Source organism: Silurus meridionalis, chromosome 21 (genome assembly GCF_014805685.1).
Source record: "Silurus meridionalis isolate SWU-2019-XX chromosome 21, ASM1480568v1, whole genome shotgun sequence".
Classification (NCBI taxonomy): domain Eukaryota; kingdom Metazoa; phylum Chordata; class Actinopteri; order Siluriformes; family Siluridae; genus Silurus; species Silurus meridionalis.
The window spans coordinates 3355080-3376488 of NC_060904.1; the positions used below are offsets into that span (position 1 = coordinate 3355080).

The 21409-nt window shown below is 38.3% G+C and overlaps 1 protein-coding gene across 2 annotated transcripts in view; it reads left to right on the forward strand.

Annotated features, from left to right (window-relative positions):
• Positions 1–20375, forward strand: part of ctdspla (CTD (carboxy-terminal domain, RNA polymerase II, polypeptide A) small phosphatase-like a) — a 39684-nt gene extending 19309 nt beyond the window's left edge. Inside the window, exons 2-8 of one of the 2 annotated variants that reach the window (XM_046833665.1) lie at positions 4968–5125; positions 6080–6112; positions 11624–11725; positions 15612–15668; positions 17056–17148; positions 17828–18013; positions 18765–20375. In XM_046833665.1, the coding sequence (XP_046689621.1) occupies positions 4968–5125; positions 6080–6112; positions 11624–11725; positions 15612–15668; positions 17056–17148; positions 17828–18013; positions 18765–18890 (755 nt within the window). In that variant the 3' untranslated portion in view covers positions 18891–20375. The remainder of the gene's footprint in view (positions 1–4967; positions 5126–6079; positions 6113–11623; positions 11726–15611; positions 15669–17055; positions 17149–17827; positions 18014–18764) is intronic. The other variant, XM_046833667.1, reaches the window with a different exon arrangement.
• Positions 20376–21409: the final 1034 nt, after the last annotated feature.

Consider the following 21409-nt stretch of genomic DNA (forward strand, 5'->3'; position numbering starts at 1 on the left):
ATTCTTATTTTGCATATCCTTGTGATGTTAGGAAGCTGGGGTCAGAGCGCAGGGTCTGCCATAATACACCATCCCTGAAGCACAGAGGGTTACGGGCCTTGCTCAAGAGCCCCCAAAAGTGGCAGCTTAGCGATTCTGGGGATTGAACTTCAAATCAGTAACCTAAAACCCAAAAAAAAAAAACCCACTGAGCTACAGAAGCATTTCCCTTATAAAGATCTGGCTGGCTAGTTTGCATTAATTAGCTAGGTTACTACCGAGAGAGTCTCATCATGCGCTAAATGCATGCATGCTAGTGGAATTGGATGCAATTACTGTGTAAGAAAATTTATTAACGTAATTAGCAAACAGATTAAAATCGTCAGTCAATCTCGGGCATATAGCAAACAACACAAGGGTACAAGAACGTGTAACGAGAAACAGAAACGATCTTTTTAAAAATGACAACACATGAAACAGTGAACGAAACGTCTTGTTAATCACTAAACTAGACGAGGTACCTCGACTACAGAAACAATGGAGTATATATACACCCATGAATGAGTTACACGTGAACATGAAGCAGCGATGAGACAGGGGTGGAGACATGTTAGAAAGGAAACAAACGGATACACAAGAGACACGAGACCAAAACAAACACATTGGTGCATAAACATGGAAGCGAATGCTCGTGCTACAGTATGAGCGGGACGCGCTTCGCTCTGCTATGAACAGAACGAGGGGAATATCGAACGAAGAGGTAAAATAACACGTCCATTTTGGTTATTCCTACTTGTCTTTTCATTATTATTTTTATTATTGTGATTGTTTTTATTATCAGATTTCTGCAAATGTATACCATATGCAGTTCTTCCGCACGTCTTGCACATGATTGGGAAGTAATACTTTGTGCTTAAATTGGGTTAAGCCTCGTGTTAGATTCAAGTAGCTACCAGACAACATACGTTATGTACATAAATGTGTGTTTCGGAAGATAAAAGCTCCATGTTGACAGTGTTGCTGTTTCTGCGGGTTTAACTTGTTTGTTCAGTGGCTTTAGAGGAAAACGCTGCAGTTTAACATTCAGCAACGAGGCATAATCTTCTGGATGAGACAGGGAGCGGAGAATTGCATTGCCATGCAGCCCGACTCCAGACACATTCCTGTGGGCAACCAGAGAATATGTTTTTTAGGCGCATGTGTATGTATGTGTGTGTGTGTGTGTGTGTGTGTGTATCTGCCAGTCTCCAACCCTCTGCAGTGTTGTTTGTGACAGGGAGAAAGCACAGTTTGTATGCTGTGGTTAGGAGGCAGGATTCAGGCGAGGCATTTCCACACTGGCTGCTCTGCTCCCCGCCTTCCCCTCCTCACGCCCTCCCACTTCCATATGCTTACTTCATATCAAATATCAGCGTTAAAGCTGGGGAAACAGTGTACACATTTCTTCATTTTGCCAGACACAGACTGGGGCGTAGAATGCAGTTTTGGAACCTTGGGCAACATCTGAATTGTAAAAAAAAAAAAACGAGAGTGCCAAAGAATAATGGTCTAAATATGGTCCAAAAACCTGGAACTAATAATTTTTTCATCTCTAAAGCAGCTTTAGATGTTGTATAGTCAAATTCCACAAATATCACAGTGCTGTGCTGTTTTTTGAGCACAGCACTGTGATTAAAAAAAAAAACAAACCTTAAAACAAGGATTTCTAAATTATGTTCTCAATGTTCTCACACGTCCCAGGATCCTAGGTTTAAACCTTAGCTGGTCACGGTTTTGTGTGTGTTTCCTCTGGGTTCCTTCCACCTCAGAAAATCATGGCCAAAGGTGAATTTTGATCTCTTGGTGTGTATAAATGTATACTGCAAACCACTGCATGTAGTAATGCAACTAAACAATAAGCAGGACGAGGCTTTCGGTGAAGCAGTAGTTAGGAGTTTGGAAATTTACTCACAAACACAGCGTATGGGTTCCTGCACAAAAGTCATCTTTTTGCATCAAAACACTTTTCCTGGTTGAAGTATACCACCAGGTTCAGGCCTGAGACCTTACTCATGTTTGTAAGCCCAGCAGTATTCGAAGCAGCTTGGCAATTTTCTCCCAACAAATGTTTTACATCCCCTGGGAAGCTGTACATCAGCTTTCAGAAAGCATCTTGTGTTTGAGAGGGTCAGTTGTCTTGAGTTTATTATGCTTCAGTGTTCTGTAAAAATTTTTTGTATCGAGGATCCACTAACGTATTATTACGTACAGTATTGTGGAAATACGTAAAAAATATATATATTTTTATTTATTTAAATAAACAATATTTTTTAATAAACAAGATGTAAAAAACCTCCACAATGGCTCATAACAATGCTTCTGTTTAATGATGTCCTTCATTCGGTATCTAATACAAAAACGAGGTATAACCCAGGAACATTTGCCGTCACCTCGTAAATGTGGAAAACGTGAACAGTGTACAGTGAACGCCGCAGGTAATGAGTTGATTACTCATTGACTCAAGACACCGTTATCGACTGGCTATCGAGCGTTCGGTCATCAGCGCAATCTGTAACACGATCTGCATGAGGTGAACTCAACCCTCTATGTGTAGCTGTGATGTGGTGAAAGCCTGCTGTTGTGTTCGTCTGAGGAATATAGAACGTGTGTCATCTGTGAACGTGACGTCAAACCGTATTGGTATGGTGTGTATACGCCAGGAGGCAACGGGACTTAAGTTATTACAAAAAAAACGATTTTAATAGTTTTTGTGACTTTTTCCTGCTTGTATTTATATTTTGTTGGATCTGGAAGCCAGTATTAAAAGCATGTAATGCGAATGTGCACATACGTGGATCTGTTAATGTTTTTCACGGTTCACGTTGAAAATATCAACGCTGTCCAATATTTATTGCAGATGTGATTTTATTGCTATTTTTTTCGTCTGTGTGTATGCTCTACTGCCTGTCAGTTGATATTTAGTTAAAATCTGTCTGTCTTGCACTGGTTCTTCATTAGACTGGATGTCTACTTGCTGGTATGTCTTTCTGCCTGCCTGATGGTCTGTCCATTCATTGTTTTTTCTGTCTGTCTTTGATGGCTGATAATTCAACATTAAACGTGATACAAAGTGAAATTAGTTTGTATGCCAGTTTCTATCTGACTGTCAGTTTATCAGGAAGATATTTATCCGTCTGTTTATCCGTCTTGGTCGGACTGTTTTCCTGTTTACCCATTTACTGAACCTGTACCTGTCTGCTGGTCTTATTGTTAAACTGTCTATCTGTCTGTACAATTCAGCAGAAACAGACAGCTTTTAACATTAAAAAAAAATCTTGAAGCAGATTTATTGTTAAAAGAAGGAATAGATGAAACGTTTTTTGAAGCTGATGCATGAGGAGCCTCATCACTTAGTTATTTTCTATACAGTGTCCCACTTTTCCCAATAGAAAATTAGTACATAATACATTGTGGCCCCGAAGAGCCCCTGTTTTACACGCTTCACTGTAAGATGTGGCAGAGCAATTAGAAATGCGCTCATTTCAGTCTGGAGATCACTTCATAATATTTTCCCTATAATTGATAAAAGGGTCATTAATGCTGTCAGATGGAAGGATTTTTTTGCCGATCGGGAGATGACTCATACTGAGCTGGGAAATGTGGATTAGGGGCTGTTGACATCAGCCTGCTCCGAGTTTTATAACAGCTCAATGATCCAATTTAGACTTCAGGTCATTTTTGACCTGCAACATGTTTTACATTTGAAGCACAAACCTGTCAGCTGAATAAGAACATGAATTTATTCGAATTCTAATGATATACAGTGTTAAATGAAACGAATTTTAAACAATTGATCGTTTCTTTTTTTATTACTTTTATTCTTAAGTGTAAATACATAAATGTACATTTTGCCAGTATTTTTGTCTTTTTCTTTTTTTGTTGTTGCAAGAAGTAAAACTTCAGCAACATCTCAAAACTTCAAATTTCAAAAATCCAAAAACTTTTAAACTTTGACAAACAAAATAATTAAAGGGAAAAAAAAAACAATATGAAAATGTAAAAAATTCAAATGTAAGTAGTTAAACTCTCAAAAATTCCAGCTTGCCAAAAATGGGGCCCCAGTAGTGTTTAAACATAATTATTTCATCAAATTCTCTGGGCGAAATGTCTAAGCATTAGGGAGAATTTTTTTTACACTTAAACGGTTTTATCACATCTATATTTATGCTATTTGAATTTTTATTAGGAAGCAAATCTGCTGATTTAAGTCAATACTTGGGCAAAAAAATCCATTATGATGTACAGTACAGCAAAAAAATAAAAGTTATGTATCTACAAATCTGTCTAAAATTCACATCCTATGTAAATATGTTGAATTAAAAAAAAGCATGTTCATCAAAAGCGTGACAAATCTACTTTTTTATTCCATTACAGGAAAAAAAAAAAGACATACGTATACTGTATGTTCGACATTTTTGTGCTGTGTATCAACTGTATCTGCACAGTGTCCATTTTAGAGGAGGGTTTGGAGAGTAGACTTTTTCTTTTTCTTTTTTTTTTACTTCTCCGCGAGTTGCGTAACTTCTTTTTCTCCGAAATCCATTACTGTTGACTAATGACATGCACGTATGAGCCACAGCTCAGGCAGAACTGCATACGAGCGAACGGGGCAAAGGTAACACGGAAACCATGGTAACGTGTTCTGTATACATTAATACAGGAGGTCCTGAATGGCCTCTGACTAACAGACAACTTTTCCATTTTTTTTCTCTCTCTCCCTTTCCTCTCTCTCTCTCTCTCTCTCTCTCTCTCTCTCCCTTTCCCTGTCTCTCTCCCTCTCTCTTTCTCTCTCTCTCTCTCTCTCTCTCTCTCTCTCTCCCTCTCTTTCTCTTCGCTCCGACCTCTTACAGATGTGAGGCAACAGTGTTCCGAGTTACAGGGCAGGGTAGGTGAATGTGCAGATGTTGAAGTGACCGCTCTTCTATTTTTTTTTTTCTTCTCGGTTGCAGTTTCGCAGTCGAATAGCAGCTTAAAGAAGCACCGGAGCAGGAGCATCTTCAGCCCGTTTTTCTGCTGCTTCCGTAACTACAATGTGGACCCTCCACTTCAGAACAACAAGACGTGTTCGCTGCCTCCACCTACCGAGGAGAACGTCGGCTCTACTAAGGTGAGTGCGTGTTTGTGCTTAATGCATGCGCTGAATCTATAAAATACCCACATATACAGCAGCTGAAGATTTGTTTGTCGTCTCGCCTCGATCCTCGCTTGTGTACACTCTGTACGCTCTGCCTCTCCATCCTCACCGCAAAGTGTTCCAGCTGTTTCAAACCCAGTGAACTCACCCTGATGTTTACCATCCAGCTTCAGAAATGATGGGCATGCTTCCCCACTCACACATTTTTTTTAATCCGCCCTCCACACACAGACACAGACACAGACACACACACACACACACACACACACACACACACACACACACACACACACACACACACACACACACACACACACACACATTTTTCCACTTCTCCAGTGCACATGAAATGGCCCTTGTGTCTCCGGTGATCGATTGCTCAGTGCCCTCTTACTCTGTTTTTTCCCTTTTCCTCTGTCCCACCACATACACACACACACACACACACACACACACACACACATATACACAACCAGAGCACACAGAGTAACCCCGTACCCAGGGTAACGCTAGCAATTCCTCCACAAACATGTTCGTATACTGCCAAGGCAGGTACACACAACTATAAATGGGCACGAGCAGGATCACGTTACCGAGAGACGTTTACTCGCAAAAGCCTCGCGTTCGGCAGCGGAATGTCCCAGCGAATTTACGAGTGCACGCGCTCTGAGCTAACCTCGTTTCAGACCACCTTCCCTTTAATAAAAAATAAATAATTAAAGTACGTGCATAAATTCGCACGTACTCGCTGAACCTTGAATCAGAGGGAATCAGTTTACACTCCAGTTACAGGGAGTCTGTTTATGGCCTGTTCGCGGTCTCCAGAAGCAGCGTAATGTTGTTTTGCTGTGTACATTCTTCAAGTGTCTATGTTGATGTTTTCTCTTTCTTTCTTTCTCTCTCTCTCTGTCTCTTTTTGTTTCTCAGTGTGATCAGGTCCAGGTCATCCCTATCCCCAGTGTATGTATATTTTATTCACTATGCCTGTTTGCCTGTATGTTGCCTGCATCTGTTTTTTATTATGGTCATTTTCACCAGTATACACACCAATCTCTATTCACATTTATTCTTATTTAGCTATTCTCTGGGTTTTAAATGAGTTATTACGACATGTGGAATCTGGTTTCTGGTTGACTACAGATTCACCTTTCAAGTGACTAATCATCAAAAATCACTGTTTTGCTCGTAGATTGTTTGCGGTATTTACTCAAGAAATTTGGTTGTTCGAAAAATCAAAACATTGCATAAAAGTTCACACCGACCAAGCATGACATTATAACAATATGAATGGTGAAGTAAATAACACTGATTATCTATTCATCAGGGCACCTGTTAGTGGGTGGATATATTTATTAGGCATATGAGTCCTAATAGTTAGAAAATAAACAAGAATGAAACAAATGAACTTCGCAGACCTCCACTGCCAATATTTGCTTGGCTTGGCCCATTTTTTGATTACTAGGATTACTAGGAAGGGTTTCAAGCCCCAGTATCGTCAATCTTCCACTCTTGGGGCCCCTGAGCAAGGCCCCTAACCCTTAGTTGTTTAGAGGCGCGGTATCATATCTGACCCCCGCTCCTAACATCGCTGGGATATGCGAACAAAGAATTTCACTGTTCTGTAATGCACATGTGATAAAGCATATAAATAGCATAAAGCACTATTCGTTTTCTTTCTTGCTTCCCAGTGTGAATGTGGCATCAGTGTGTCAGTCTCCTTCCTTAGCGAGGACAGTGGTCACAGATAGACGATTGCTCATCATGACCGTTTGACTTCGCACCTCATACCCATGTTAGAACTGAATTCCTCTATTCTTACTACATCATCTCTGGATTCTTCGGCTTGCCTTCAGCCTCTGGACTGTACACTGGGCGTGTCTGCAACAGAAGGTCTTCAAGGCTTGGGAATAAGAATGAAAAGAAGTTGAACGAAAATATAACAACTTTTTCATTTAAATAAAATAGTTGATTTGGAATTCTCAAAACTTTCGAACGACCTTGTACACAGAGGGCCTTTTCTTACTGTGTCTCAAAAAGTGTACAAATCTTTTTTATATCATTTTTTAATTTAACCATTAACAAGACCATGTATTTTTTTCCAGAATTTTAGTTTGTATTTAATAAAAAATATTTATAAAAGTCAAGTAACGGGAAGGTGTATCTGATAAAAGAACACTTCGGATCGCATGCGGATTTACAGTAGGGCTTTTTTTTAAAATAATAAATTATATAAAAATGAAAAAAGAAGATCTCTAGATAATGCCATTTCTCCGTAGTCATATATGCAGCACCGCATTTTCTCCATTACTTAATTATTTATTTATTTATTTTAAATGAATTATTATTAGGGATGTTCATCTCCATAACTGAGGCCGATGCAATTTGGTTCAGACAAACAGCAAATCATAAATTTACTTAAGTGCCTTCTACCACATGGCTCTTTCACAAACAGACCTTTGTAGTGCAAAAAATAAATAAAAAAGATAAAATAAAACCAGATGTTTTTTCCTGTTCTGTCTCCAGGAAGATGCAGCTCTACCTCTGCCATGTTAATCTGTATTCTACTGTATAAGACACGCCTCGGCCTCTGTAGTGTTGTGATGCGTCGTATTCACGTAGCAGCAGTGGTGCTGAGAGAACGCGCTTGAGAAACATTGCTCGCAAATTATTGTTCCTTTACTAAAAAGTATAGCGCATCAACTAATAATGATATAACAAATTTTTTATAAAGTCTTATACCGATGCAAATATTTGAAAAACGATGCATTGCGATACGAATGCCAACTTGCCTTACTAATAATATAAGAAATTCCGTATACCCAATATTCTGATTTTAAGCAGCAGTTCAGAATATTATTTTTATTTTTTATTTTTGTACTGCATTCTGTTCAATCCACGTTATTGACAGCAGTTTTCCCCTTTAGATCAACTCGCTTTGCCCCAAAGCAAAAAACACGTACAGCTTATATACTAACAAGATAATGTTAAACAGATGTTTGTAATATTTCGTATTCATAGGTAATCAAGCTTGACAAAATAATAGAAGAGCAATTTAATATAGAATAAGGACCACTCCCTGCTTTTTACACAAACCCCATCTGCATTTTGTTGGTAACGTTTGACATGAGAGCGACAAAATGAACGTTATAACCTCTAACATCATTTTAGGCGACCAGTGTGTGTTTCGTAGTGCTGAAGTAACTGTTAAGGTCCAGCCAAGTTAACAGGAATGCATGCACTCATGCCTGTAGAGTTTGTCAGGTCTGTAAATATTTCCAATATGATCCACTATGCAGTATGTAAAGATATTATACGATTATACAGATCTCTCCTGAGACACGGCATACGATTTGCATGCAAGCTTTTTATTTGGGACATTGGGATGTTATGTCAGATTCGAAATCTATTTCACAACAAAGGCAAAAAGTCTTTCGAAATTCAATCACATCACATTGTGACCAAAACAGAGAAATAGACAAAGATCACATAAATATACATATACGTTAAGCCACTTGACTTGACTTGTTTTACGTGATACGTTCACACATGCAGTGATTTTATCGCTGTAATTTGTAGGGTTGCAAAGGGGTAGACAATTTCCGGAAACTTTCTATAGGAACTTACCAGAAATTTATGGGAATGAATTCAAAATTTGGAGAAAATTTATATAAACTGTATAATACACGAACGTATACAAAGGACACGCCCACATCTACTTGCCAATGAAAGCAGCCAGCTCTTGTTGAAAGCGAACATCTCTAGTTGCTTTTTTTGCTGTGACTTGTGTAAACGCATCAGTCATGACCCTTCCAAACACCTACATAGTACATAAACATGCCAAGCTACAGTACACCCTCTACCAGGTACCATGTTATTAAGGTGATTTTCTTAATCTCTTGGTGTTTATCCAAAAAGTTACAGAACCCCAGTTTTGTACATAACTATCTATTCATTAATTGTTATTTAGTGTTTGACATTGATTGAGGTGACTGGGCTTCCAACAACAACAACAAAACGGTTGAATCATTTGTCATTATTAGTATACATTTAAATTAATAGCCATTAATAACCAAGTAGTAAACAGGACATTGTGGACAAAATAGATAGAGAATCAGTAATGGTTTGACAAATGCATTTTGTGCAGTCCTCAGGCTTTCGCTTGTCCTAAGCTAAAACCGGTATGCTAACTATTGCATGCGGTGGAGAAGGACCCCCCCACAGTCATCATTGCTGGCACAGACACATCACACAGCACGCAGTTTGTCCTTCATTGCCTTTGCTTCTTAGACACAATGACGTACTTGTGTATACAAATAGAGACACACAGGTACAGCAGTATTTTATACAAGTACAAGACACATCCTTGAGGAAAAAATACTGCTAGTAATAATTCATTGGAGTACAAAATACTGAAGGACAAATAAATGTCATATGTTGAGAAGAATTTTGAGGAATTGCTTGACAAAAGACACATTGCACATCTATCTAAAATGTGTGTAATTACTTACCTGTGCCTAAAATACCTTTTTTAGACCTGTGTCTAAAATACATAAGCTGAAAGTAAATCATTCATCTCAGGCTTTGCTACTAACCATTTGGAGTTTGACTTGAAGCTGCGCCATTGGGTCTCAAAACAAAATTATTTTGATAAGTTCAGATTTAAGCATGATATTATTTGCAACTTGGGAAAACATTTAGATCTCATTCATGTTTCTTAATATATGTAAATGAAAGCATATAAAGTGCACTATATGGACAAAAGTCAGATTGATTTGTGCTTTTTGAACATCCCATTGTACATTTAGTCTTTATTTGTTGATTTATTAACCTCCACTTTTTTGGGAAAATATTCCACTAGATTTTGGAGTGTGTTCGTAACATTTGTGCTCATTCAGTTATAAGGGTGTTAGTAAAATCAGGTACTGATGTAGGTGAGGTGTGGAGCCTTGGGTTGCAGTCAAAGTTCACATTCATCCCAAAGGTGTTAAATATGGTTGAATTCAGAGCTTTAAAACAGGCCACTCAAGATTCTCTACTCCATTCCATGTAAAGCAGATCTTCATGAAGCTGGCTTTGTGCACAGAGCATTGTAATGCTGGAACAGGTTTTGGTCTCCTAGTTCAAATAAGGGAAAGTTTAATACTACCACCTTCAAAGACATTCTTTTTCTATCTATAGACAGATAATGTGCCTTCATTTTTGTGGTAACAGAAAGAAGAAAGAGTGGGAAAGAACCACAAATGGCTGAAAAAAAAAAACAGGTGTCCCAATACTTTTATTTCAATAGTAACTAATATAAACCTTGTAATTAACTTCGTTATATATTTTGCATGTATTTTTATATTTTGTTTATAAGAAAAATGGCATCTAGAAATAAGAGCACCATCACAAACATATGAAAAAAATCAAATGTTTGTATATTTGACTAAATATATTGCTAAAGCATATTAAAAGTCAAAACAAAGCCATGAAGAAATAAACCTAATCATGAAGAATTGTGACAAAAGAAATGGCGCCACATAAACGGAGGACGGTGTATTGTACTGGCATAGAAGTGAGTCAAAACGTTCCACATCTGTTTTTCAGACTTCACTCGGATTCATTACAGTTCCTTTCATGCCCCCAGCTGAGTTTCATGGGTGCTGCTAAATTCAAATCAGCTGTGTGCAGAAACACACTCTGTACTTTGTTTATGCAAATATTTACACACATAACTTAGAAATGATAAATTAGGCATAAAAAGTATTTTTTAAAGTACTTTTCTTTTTTAAACCTTGGTATGATTTAATCCTACTTTTAAAAACGTTTACAAAGACGCATTTGCACGGGTGTAATGAGTACATGCAGTAATGAGAGTACATGCAGTTCGTTACTTTACACCCCTGCTATTAGAGTGAGAGAACACGTGTTCGATGTATGTGTGTGTGTGTGTGTGTGTGTGTGTGTGGTGTGTGTGTGTTCACCCCCTCAGGTGAAGCCATCTGTGTGCTTTTCTTACCAAAGGATATCCTCACATTCGAGCTAGCTGTCACATCTCTCTTTCTCTCTCTCTCTTTCATTCCCATGTACACTTTTCTTTTTAATTATACATCCAGATTGTGCTTAATCACCATGACTTGGCCAAGGAGCCAAGAAGTTGAGGGAACACTATTATCATAATCTTCTTGATTAGCCTGGACCTGAAAGCCTCCAGACCGCCCTTAATTATTTTTTTAAACACCAATCACGGACAAATCGCAGCAGGAAACAGCAGGCCAATGTCGAGCTCGGCCTGGACCTGAAATCAAAGCTATAAAGCTGTCACGGTTTGCGCAGTGGACAGCCTTCAATTTCTCACATCTCCCGCAGTAATGACACTAACCCGAATTCTTTGTTCCTTACAAATCATTGTTTTTCTCTCTGTCTTCTTCTTCTTCTCTTTTCTCCTCATACCATCCTTTGGGTCCTGAATGTTTCGTTTGCTCTCTTCAGTCTCCTGCCAAATACCTCCTACCTGAAGTCAGCATCACAGACTACGGCAAGAACTGTGTGGTGATCGACCTTGATGAGACCCTGGTGCACAGCTCCTTTAAGGTACACCACACACCCTGGAACTCATTATGAGGTGTTTTTGTGTTCAGGTTTCACACTCAAGACCTTTCCCGAAACAACCAGCACTGATTTTACACACAGGCCCCAAATATTAGGAATGAAAGAAATCAGACAGGAAGAAAGGAAGAATATGTGAAGAGTGATTTTTTTTTTTGTATTGACTTATTTATTAAATACTGATGTATTTGTTCTGGATTCTGGTGAACTTTAGAGGATAGTCCAATCTTTATCATTGCTCATTTGTGTGGTTAGAGAACCAACAATGAGGTATTTTATTATTTTTTTTTTTTTTCCATTTTTTTTTTTTTTCAAATAAAATATAGAAATGATATAATAACCAGTATAGAGGTTATCACACAAACATGGTACTAAAAGATGTATGGCATTTGGCAGATACCCTTATACAACTTACATTTGCTAAGCAGTTGAGGGTCCTGCTCAAAGTCCACCAGTGGCAGCTTTGCAGCATTGGGATTTGAACTCACCACCTTCTGACTAGAAACATCTTTACCACTGAGCTACCACATATACACAGCTGATCCAGTCAAATGTTTTGTACACTGTATTTTAGATAGCTAGCTAGAGTTAGCAGGCTAGTTTTGTATTTATCAGCTCCAGAAGCTACTACTAACTACTTTTGAAAGTCAAGTCAAGTCAAGTTTATTTCTATAGTGCTTTTCACCACAGACATTGTCTCAAAGGAGCTTTACAAAATTTTAAGGGTTAAGGTGATTGGTGTGCATTCATCCCTGATGAGCAGCCATCAGACTGTGGCAAGGAAAAGCTCACTTAGATGTTATGAGGACAAAACCTTGCGAGGAACCGGACTCAAAAGGGGAATCCATCCTCATTTGGGTGACATCAAGAGTGTGATTATAATCTTTAAACAATACAGACCACTGGAATGTAAGATTATGAGTAATGTTCAGTGAAACTAACCTGTTGTTCTGTATGCCATCTGTGTAATTTTTAATAGCCCTACTTACCTGTTTTCCCACCTTATTTGGTTCAGGACGTCCCCTTGAGCTCTTTCTGAATGTTTTAAAATGTATTTACAAAATACGAATACAGAATGTTGTTCCAGAAGGAGCCTGAATCATCGTCATCGTTGCCGATCGAACATTGTTACAAAAACTTGCATTAAAAAATCACACCGTAAAAACGTACCAAAATCATTCAATGCTCCTTCATTATAATAAACAGGGTCAACCGAACAGTTGTTTAATTATAATAACAGTAAAAATAATATAGATATTTGCTTCAGACAGTAAAACAGTGATATTTTTCTTTTTCTTTTGCCCGATCAGGACCCAGGGGGAGGTAAACTCATAGACTTTGATATATCTGATTAGGAATGCAAGCGATGAGCTCATCACCGAGTTACTGTAAAGAATTGCACAATCGCTCTTAATCCAGTGAGAGCTCCGAGGCTCTGTCGCAGAAGACGGTGTGTGTTTTGCGCTCAGAGTGGGATTAAAACTGCCAGCTGAAAAAAATACTCTACTGAGATTTACTGCCAGCATGGGGCCTAAAATGGTTCCCTTTAGGAGGTGCCTGTTTACCCCACTGACCTGTTACACTGTGTTTTGCAATAACATATCACACACACACACACACACACACACACACACACAGCCATAAACATACACACATACACTCAAACACGTGCACTGATGTGTACATACACACACAAACACACACACAAATGCTTACATATAAATGCACATACACATATGCATAAGCATGTACACAGACACATAGATACACACGCATATGCATGCACAGAACATACTGTCAAAAACACGTACAAACATATGCGTGTAGACACATACACACAAACACACATGCATATGTACACAGATGCATACATGCATATATACATATATACATACACACATTCACACACACATATGTACATACTGTACATACTTCATCATGCAAACACATGCACATACACAAACACACACACGTAACTTGTAAACACGACATTTTACTTGAATTCCTATTTACACAAAAATGAAAAAAAAATGTAAAAAAGGTTTTCCCCATCGCCAGCTCTGTACCCACTCTAGCCTCAAATTTAATCTCATGGCTGACAGGAGTGGATCCAGATGTTGTCGTCTGCTATTGAAGAGCCATTCACCTCAAGTTTTGAAGTGTTGTGCATTCTGAGATGCTTTTCTGCTCAGCACGACTGAGGTTCCACAGCCTTTCAGTCAGATGCAGACCTGTCGCTCGCTGCGATTTTCAGCAGCATTCTGTGTAGACTGTTTTTATTTAACTGGTCCAGTGAGTAGTGCAAATGTGTGTATGATCGAGACAGTTGAAAGACAGTGTGTCTGCACTTACTTGGGCAAAAAAGCAGGAAGTTGGCGATAGCGTCTCATGTTAGTGAGTTCAAGCATGGACACAAATATTCACACCCATACAGACACACACTATGTAAACACATACACACTCTCTACTCAGAGATACACAATTATACAAACCGCCACACAAACTTGCACAAGCAATACGTAATTGCTGTTTTTTGTTTGCTTTATAGGGATTATTGAGAGGATGTGAGTGAAAGTAAAGATCGTTTTTCGAACAGCAGCACGTTCTTTAAAATGTCTGGCAACTCGTCTCGCTGCTTAGGAAAGAGCAGGGAGGCGCTGGCTGAAAGAGAGAGGCCCGGAGAAAGGGAAGGAGTGAGGGATGCATGCCTTTGTGCGCGCACACATGCTTACTCGCGTCCTTACACAAGCACACATACCCACACACACACACACACCACATGTACAAATACGCCCATTCTGCCACCCACACACATTACATGGGTGCAGAGGATCTTACCCAAGGGCGTGCCCCTGAGGTGGACCTACACAGGCATGTGAGGAAACGTTCCTACAGCTCCAAACACCACCACACACAAAAAAACCCCACAGTGATTATTTGTTTTTTCCCCATCGACTAAAGTATGAGATGTGTTTCAGGTTTTGCTGATTAATTGCCTGTCGAGGGCCACATATTGAATAGATTTTGGTGCCTGTTCACATGAAAGTCGAGTGGAAGCGCAACACTTTCAGAGAGAGTTAACAAATGCGGAGAAGTAAAAAAGCTTGCAGGGATGCGAATTAATTAAAGTGCGCATTGTAGGGTGTTTTTTTTTATTTTTTATAAGTAATTAAAATTTTATTATAGTTATTATTGTTTGACGCTGTCAATATGAAGCTGGGTATCAGCGTGAGCTTTTCAAGACTGTAATAGAGCACATACTGTACAGAAATGTTGGACGAATTGACACCCATCCAGAAATAAGGAATGTCCTGTTTTAGGTTGAAATTTCTTGGAAGGTTAAATTTCAGGAAGGCCATATAGATGCATAGAGCTCATGCACCCTCTACTGGAGGTTTTGTCATCCCTCTTGTTGACGTATGACTGGATCGCATTGTTAAATAGTTGTGCGAGCATCACGGTGAACAATGTGTTAAACCCGCGAATTTAATCTTCGCTCTGCATCACTTTCACGAGTTTCACTGTAGTGTGAATTTTGGTGTGAAACAATGGGTCACGTAATGCTGAGTTAGCGAAGAAAATATATAAAATCTGTAGCACACAGGTAGACTTTATATATTGCTGGTTCCCTTTGTAGATTTTTCTAGAAGCTTGAATTCATTCTTGATACAATACTAATATTCAGTGTGGTGAATCAGCTAACATTCATGCATCATTTGAGTATAAGAGCTATTAACTGCGTACGATACATAAATGTTAACATTTGGAAAAAAATATGTTAAATGAAGACTGAAATAAGATCGCCATGACGTCCTCGTCTCTCTGTTCTGTCAGCCATTTTAATCCGAATCTCTGTGTTCTGCCTCCGCAGCCCATCAGCAATGCAGATTTTATCGTTCCTGTGGAAATCGATGGAACAGTCCATCAGGTAATGTGAAGTCCACAGGTCCGGACACTGGAAATGTCAGGAATGATCCTGTGCATATCCACTGTAGTGCAGTGTGGTGTACATGAAGGTGCCTTCACATGGTAGTGAACCTTTTTGTATTAAAAACATTAGGTCTGGTGATGTTTGGTAGCACATACCAGCATATGTCCCTTTTTACTATAAAATACCCAATTCAATTTTAAAATATGAGGAAAAAAATCCTTTAGATGGTCCATCTTTTACACACAGAATCGATAAGCTAATCTATCTATGCTGGTGTTAGGGATGGTGTATATTATTTAGGCTAATCTTAAAATTGCTTACATAGCTATTAGTACATAGCTGTTAAATTGAGCTAGCATACTAGTGAACTAGCTGACTAGGCTAGCTAGGGGTTTCAGAGAAGATAGGGGCTTAAATTAGCATATCTTGCATATTTATGCATCCTGGCATTTTTCTTTAGAATGAAAATCCTATGAAACAATTTTAATGATAATAAAAAAAACAGTGAAACAAATTTTCAAACAATTTCTTCATTAAATACCTGAAATGGATTAAATGTACAATGTTTGGGCGACTTTAACATCTTTCCTAATAGATTGCTATTCTGTTTACTAGCTTTACGGGTTTCTGTTATTAAGCATATCAAGGCAACGTACAGACAGTACATGGACAAAAGTATTGGGACACCTGACTTTTCCAGGCGTATGTGGTTCTTTCCCAAACTGTTGCGACAAAAAGTTGGAGGCACACAATTAAATAAAACATCTTTGGATGGTTCCTTCAATTAAACTATGAGTACAAATCTCTACACCACCACTCTAAAATCTAGTGGAACATGTTCCCAGAAGAGTGAAGCTTATCATAACATCACATTGGGCTAGATGTGGAAAACATGTTCAGAGAACCAATCTTAAAGTCAGGTGTCCACAAACCTTTGTCTATATATATATATATATATATATATATATATATATATATATATATATATATATATATATATATATATATATGGTATGAAGGCAGTAGCATGTAGGAGGGAAATGAGGAGGAGGCATTCTAAAGAAGCATCAGCTTCAGACAGTTTGCTTTAGACCAGTCTGGCTTGAAAATGAGAATTTGAATGCAAGCTAGTGAATAAGAAGAGAAGTACAGTGCACCAGAACTCTCCTGCACCATGTCTCGTCAATGTCGTGTCGAAGGCTGTTACCTGGTTCAAGTAATCCAGGATAGGCTCTGTGTATTGTGGTCAGCCTGTTCTCGATTACTTGTACTGGGTTGCAGCGATTAAGCACCTTGGACGTGAGAAGAAAGAAGAAGAGAAGAGTGTATTGGTAAAACATTTGTGTGTGATGCTGAACTGCAACGGTGTGACATGTCTACGCAGGTCTACGTGTTGAAGAGACCCCATGTGGACGAGTTTCTGCAGAAGATGGGGGAACTGTTCGAATGTGTGCTCTTCACAGCCAGCTTAGCTAAGGTTAGACGCATTAACCCACATATACACCGCAGGAGAGTGTAATTTAGTGCGAGTTTTATTTGCTGTTGTATTGAATTGTTGCTACTAATGATGGACATGATTAGTAAAAAATTACTTTCTGTTGGCTTGATATGAACTAAAATCCAGAATTTGATCATGTGTAATATAATCTTTGTTCTAGTTGTTCATTTCTATTTGTAAATTGGACTCATGGCAAGAATGTAATTTATGACATTTGGCTTGATATGAAAAGAATGTCTACAAATTTTTTTTTTTTTTTTTTTAAAAAGCCAGAGAATGCTGATGGAGCATAAACCGACTGAGCAAAATTTACAATGAATCAAAGTCATTTTGCAAGTGTGGCTTTGGGTATAATTGGAAATAGGTGTGCCTAATCAGGAGGAGGAAGATTGCGAAAGCTGGAGATGTGGGAGTTGGAGTCCATAGGTGCCATGTTTAAAGGCTACGTTGTATCTGATGGGAAATCAGATGGGTCTGAGTCCAGAGTCTTGGTTCAGGGTTAGTGGTCAGAAACCAATTGAGACACAATTGAGTTTGGGGGTCGTCAGAGCGCCAATACTTTTAGTGACTCTACTTAATATTAGTGGCAGTAGAGTGCAGTAGACATTAGATTGAAAAACAAATTTAAAGGTTTTCTATTTTAAAAATGTGTGTGCAGTATGCTGACCCCGTGGCAGATCTGCTGGATCAGTGGGGTGTGTTTCGTACGCGCCTCTTCAGGGAATCCTGCGTGTTTCACAGAGGGAACTACGTTAAAGACCTCAGCCGGCTGGGCCGACAACTCAGCAAAGTCATCATCGTGGACAACTCGCCCGCCTCGTACATCTTCCACCCAGAGAACGCCGTACGTCTCGACCTGAAGCTTTGTTTTTTGTAAAAAGAGCAGTTTGATATGCAAATGAGTATTTATTGAGGTGTAAAGTCTCTTCCAATTTTTTTAAAATAGTTTACTTGAAATCAGTATTAAGGAATAGATTTCTATGAGACGTATCTATATTATTGTTTGTGGTAAATACTGTAACAAGAGTTTTTAGTAGTTCTTTTAGAATATCAGACTTTATAGTTCAAATCTCCTGCTTTCTACTGCTCTCATACTGAAAACCTTTGTAACGCTTGCCCTCGCATTGTTCATCATATAATCAACACTGATCAACAGCGCCGTGTCTGAGTGCAGGAATCCAAAGTAATCTTGAGAGTTTATTATTTAGAATCCACAGTAAGGCCATGCCAAGGTCACTCTCACTGTTCAGTGTTTCAGTTTTTTATTTCCTTATACACAGCATGCCAAAGAGTCACAGGAACTCAGATTTCGGTTACAATTCATCTAATTCTGAAAATGTTTTTTTTTCACAGAATAATATACAGGTATTGCAGTAGCTTTGGGAAACAAATTATATGATTAGTGACTGTTCTTTTATGCATCTAAATGCATTGATTCATTAAAAGCACTGACACTGGAGACTCCTTTATATAAGCACCAGAAGGCTCCATACGAAAGATTGACCATGTAAATTATAATACAAGGTAAAATATATATTTTTATCCTGACTTGTTTTTAACTCCTGTGTGATATATGGGCTCTGTGTGTGTTTTAGGTCCCGGTGCAGTCATGGTTTGACGACATGACAGACACGGAGCTGCTGGACTTGCTGCCTCTGTTTGAGGGTCTGAGCCGAGAGCAGGAAGTTTACAGCGTGTTACAGAGCCTGAGGGCCAGGTAGCACCGGCACACTGTTGAAACACACAGGCTGCGCAGCTTCTACCAGATACTCACTCTCTGGCAACGCTGATCAGGCGAAGCTATGGCCTCTAGACGGCGCTACTGTCTCACACAAGGGATAAAGGATGGACTTCACGCACCTCCAGTGGAGAAATGTTTAGTGTGGTCTGACCGAAGTGTATGGGATGCTGTGCCACCCAGAGACAAGTGCACAGAAAATATAGTGTATATAGCCTATGTTTTTAGACGAAGAACATCTGTATTTAGTGCCTGTCAAAAGTTTGGAAACACTTTTATGGTTATGGAGAGAGACATGCATGATCCTTTAATTTACTTACAATTTCATTTTAAAGATTTGAATACATTTTTGCCACCTTAGGCAGAAGGTTCAGGATTAAACACATGTATATGTCAAGCTCCACTTTACAAGATTCTGTTTTATAATTTAGAAATGTTATTTAAATACATACATACATACATACAATCAATTATTATATACATCTGTAGTGTGAGACAGGAATACTAACCCAACATGGCTGCCATTCCATACTTCAACACCATGCAATTCCGTCTGGACTGCAGCTCATTAAAAAGCGACTTCACCATTCAAGACAAAGACCTGAAGCGTACGTCCAAGCTCCGTAATTTAGAGAGCAAACAGTCTTTCATGGAATCATGGACTGGCCTGCCCAGTTACGCCCCTAAATCCTATTGAACTGCTCTGGGATCAACTGGATCACAAGGTCAGAAAGAAACCTTCAATGGCCAAGTATTTCACCTGAACGTTTGGAGAAACGAACTGTCCGGAGTGTGTAAAGCTGTATTTCGTGCTATGGTAGGAATTTTTGAATGGAAATAAAGTGGAACATCTGTACATTTATTCATTTGTTTGGTGAAAGTAAATCTGTATACCATAAACATGCAGGTGTCTCTCAAAAACTATAAAATACTCTGTATTTCCACACTTTTGACAGGCACTATATATCAGAAAACAAGAAGAAAGATTGCAGAAGGTATATAGATATATGATATAGAAGATTTGGAAGACGCTGTAACGACTCAACCCTTCACCTCACGCTATGCATAAAAAGTGCCTTTGGAACATTTTTTACAAACATATATAAGCGACATTTTTATATGCTGCGTATTTCCGGACCTTTAAATGAATATTTGCTGTAAACCTGAGTGAACAGACGAGCCTTTATTTTAACAATGTTTGTTTATTTTTTCCCAGTGATTTCCTTTCCAGCCTCCATTGAGCTAAATGAACTGTGTATCGATAAAAACAAACCTATCTCTGGTTTTATTTTTGTTAGAAAAAAAAACAGAACAAAAAATCATAGAAGCATTGTGTTGAAAAAATACTGATTAGCATCTCAATGCAATTTGAGGAAATGACATGGAAATTGTTAAATCAGTACTTGAATACAGTACAGTATGAGCATTTATGAGCATTTATCAAAATCAAAATAAACATTTCAGTCGATATCGGATTTGTCTCATTCCTTTGCACATTTTACACATCTGTCATGTTCTCTGCTGGCAAACTCTTTCATTCTGCTAAAATATACAAGGTTCAAACTGAGATATCTTTATTTGTTTGCTTATATTTGAGTAGAGTATATCTTTGTTTGGGGTTTTTATTTATTTATTTATTTATCCCTTCATCTCTGAACGACAGTTTTTGTTTGTTAGTTTCTTTATCCCTCAATCTCTGAGTGCCAGATTGTTTTGCCTGTTTGTCCTTTTTTAAGTGACAGTTTTTTGTGTTTATGCCTTCATTTTTTAATGACATTGTATGTTTGTTTGTTTGTTTGTTTGTTTGTTTGTTTGTTTATCCATCTCTGAGTGACAGTAATTTTTTTCGTTTTATTTGTATGCCTCCATCTCTGAGTGCCAGATTGTTTTGTTTGTTTATCCCTTTATCTCTGAGTGCCAGATTGTTTTGTTTGTTTATTCCTCCATCTCTGAGTGCCAGATTGTTTTGTTTGTTTATCCTTTATCTCTGAGTGCCAGATTGTTTTGTTTGTTTGTTTATCCCTTTATCTCTGAGTGCCAGATTGTTTTGTTTGTTTGTTTATCCTTCATCTCTGAGTGCCAGATTATTTTGTTTGTTTGTTTATCCTTTCATCTCTGAGTGCCAGATTGTTTTGTTTGTTTATCCCTTTATCTCTGAGTGCCAGATTGTTTTGTTTGTTTATTCCTCCATCTCTGAGTGCCAGATTGTTTTGTTTGTTTATCCCTTTATCTCTGAGTGCCAGATTGTTTTGTTTGTTTGTTTATCCCTTCATCTCTGAGTGCCAGATTGTTTTGTTTGTTTGTTTATCCCTTCATCTCTGAGTGCCAGATTATTTTGTTTGTTTGTTTATCCTTTCATCTCTGAGTGCCAGATTGTTTTGTTTGTTTGTATTTCTTCTCTGGGTAGGTTTTCTGTTTGGTTGTTTATCTCTTTATCCCTAAGTATAAGATTTTTTTTGCTTGTTTGTTTATTTTATTGTTTGTTTATTTGTTTACCCCTCC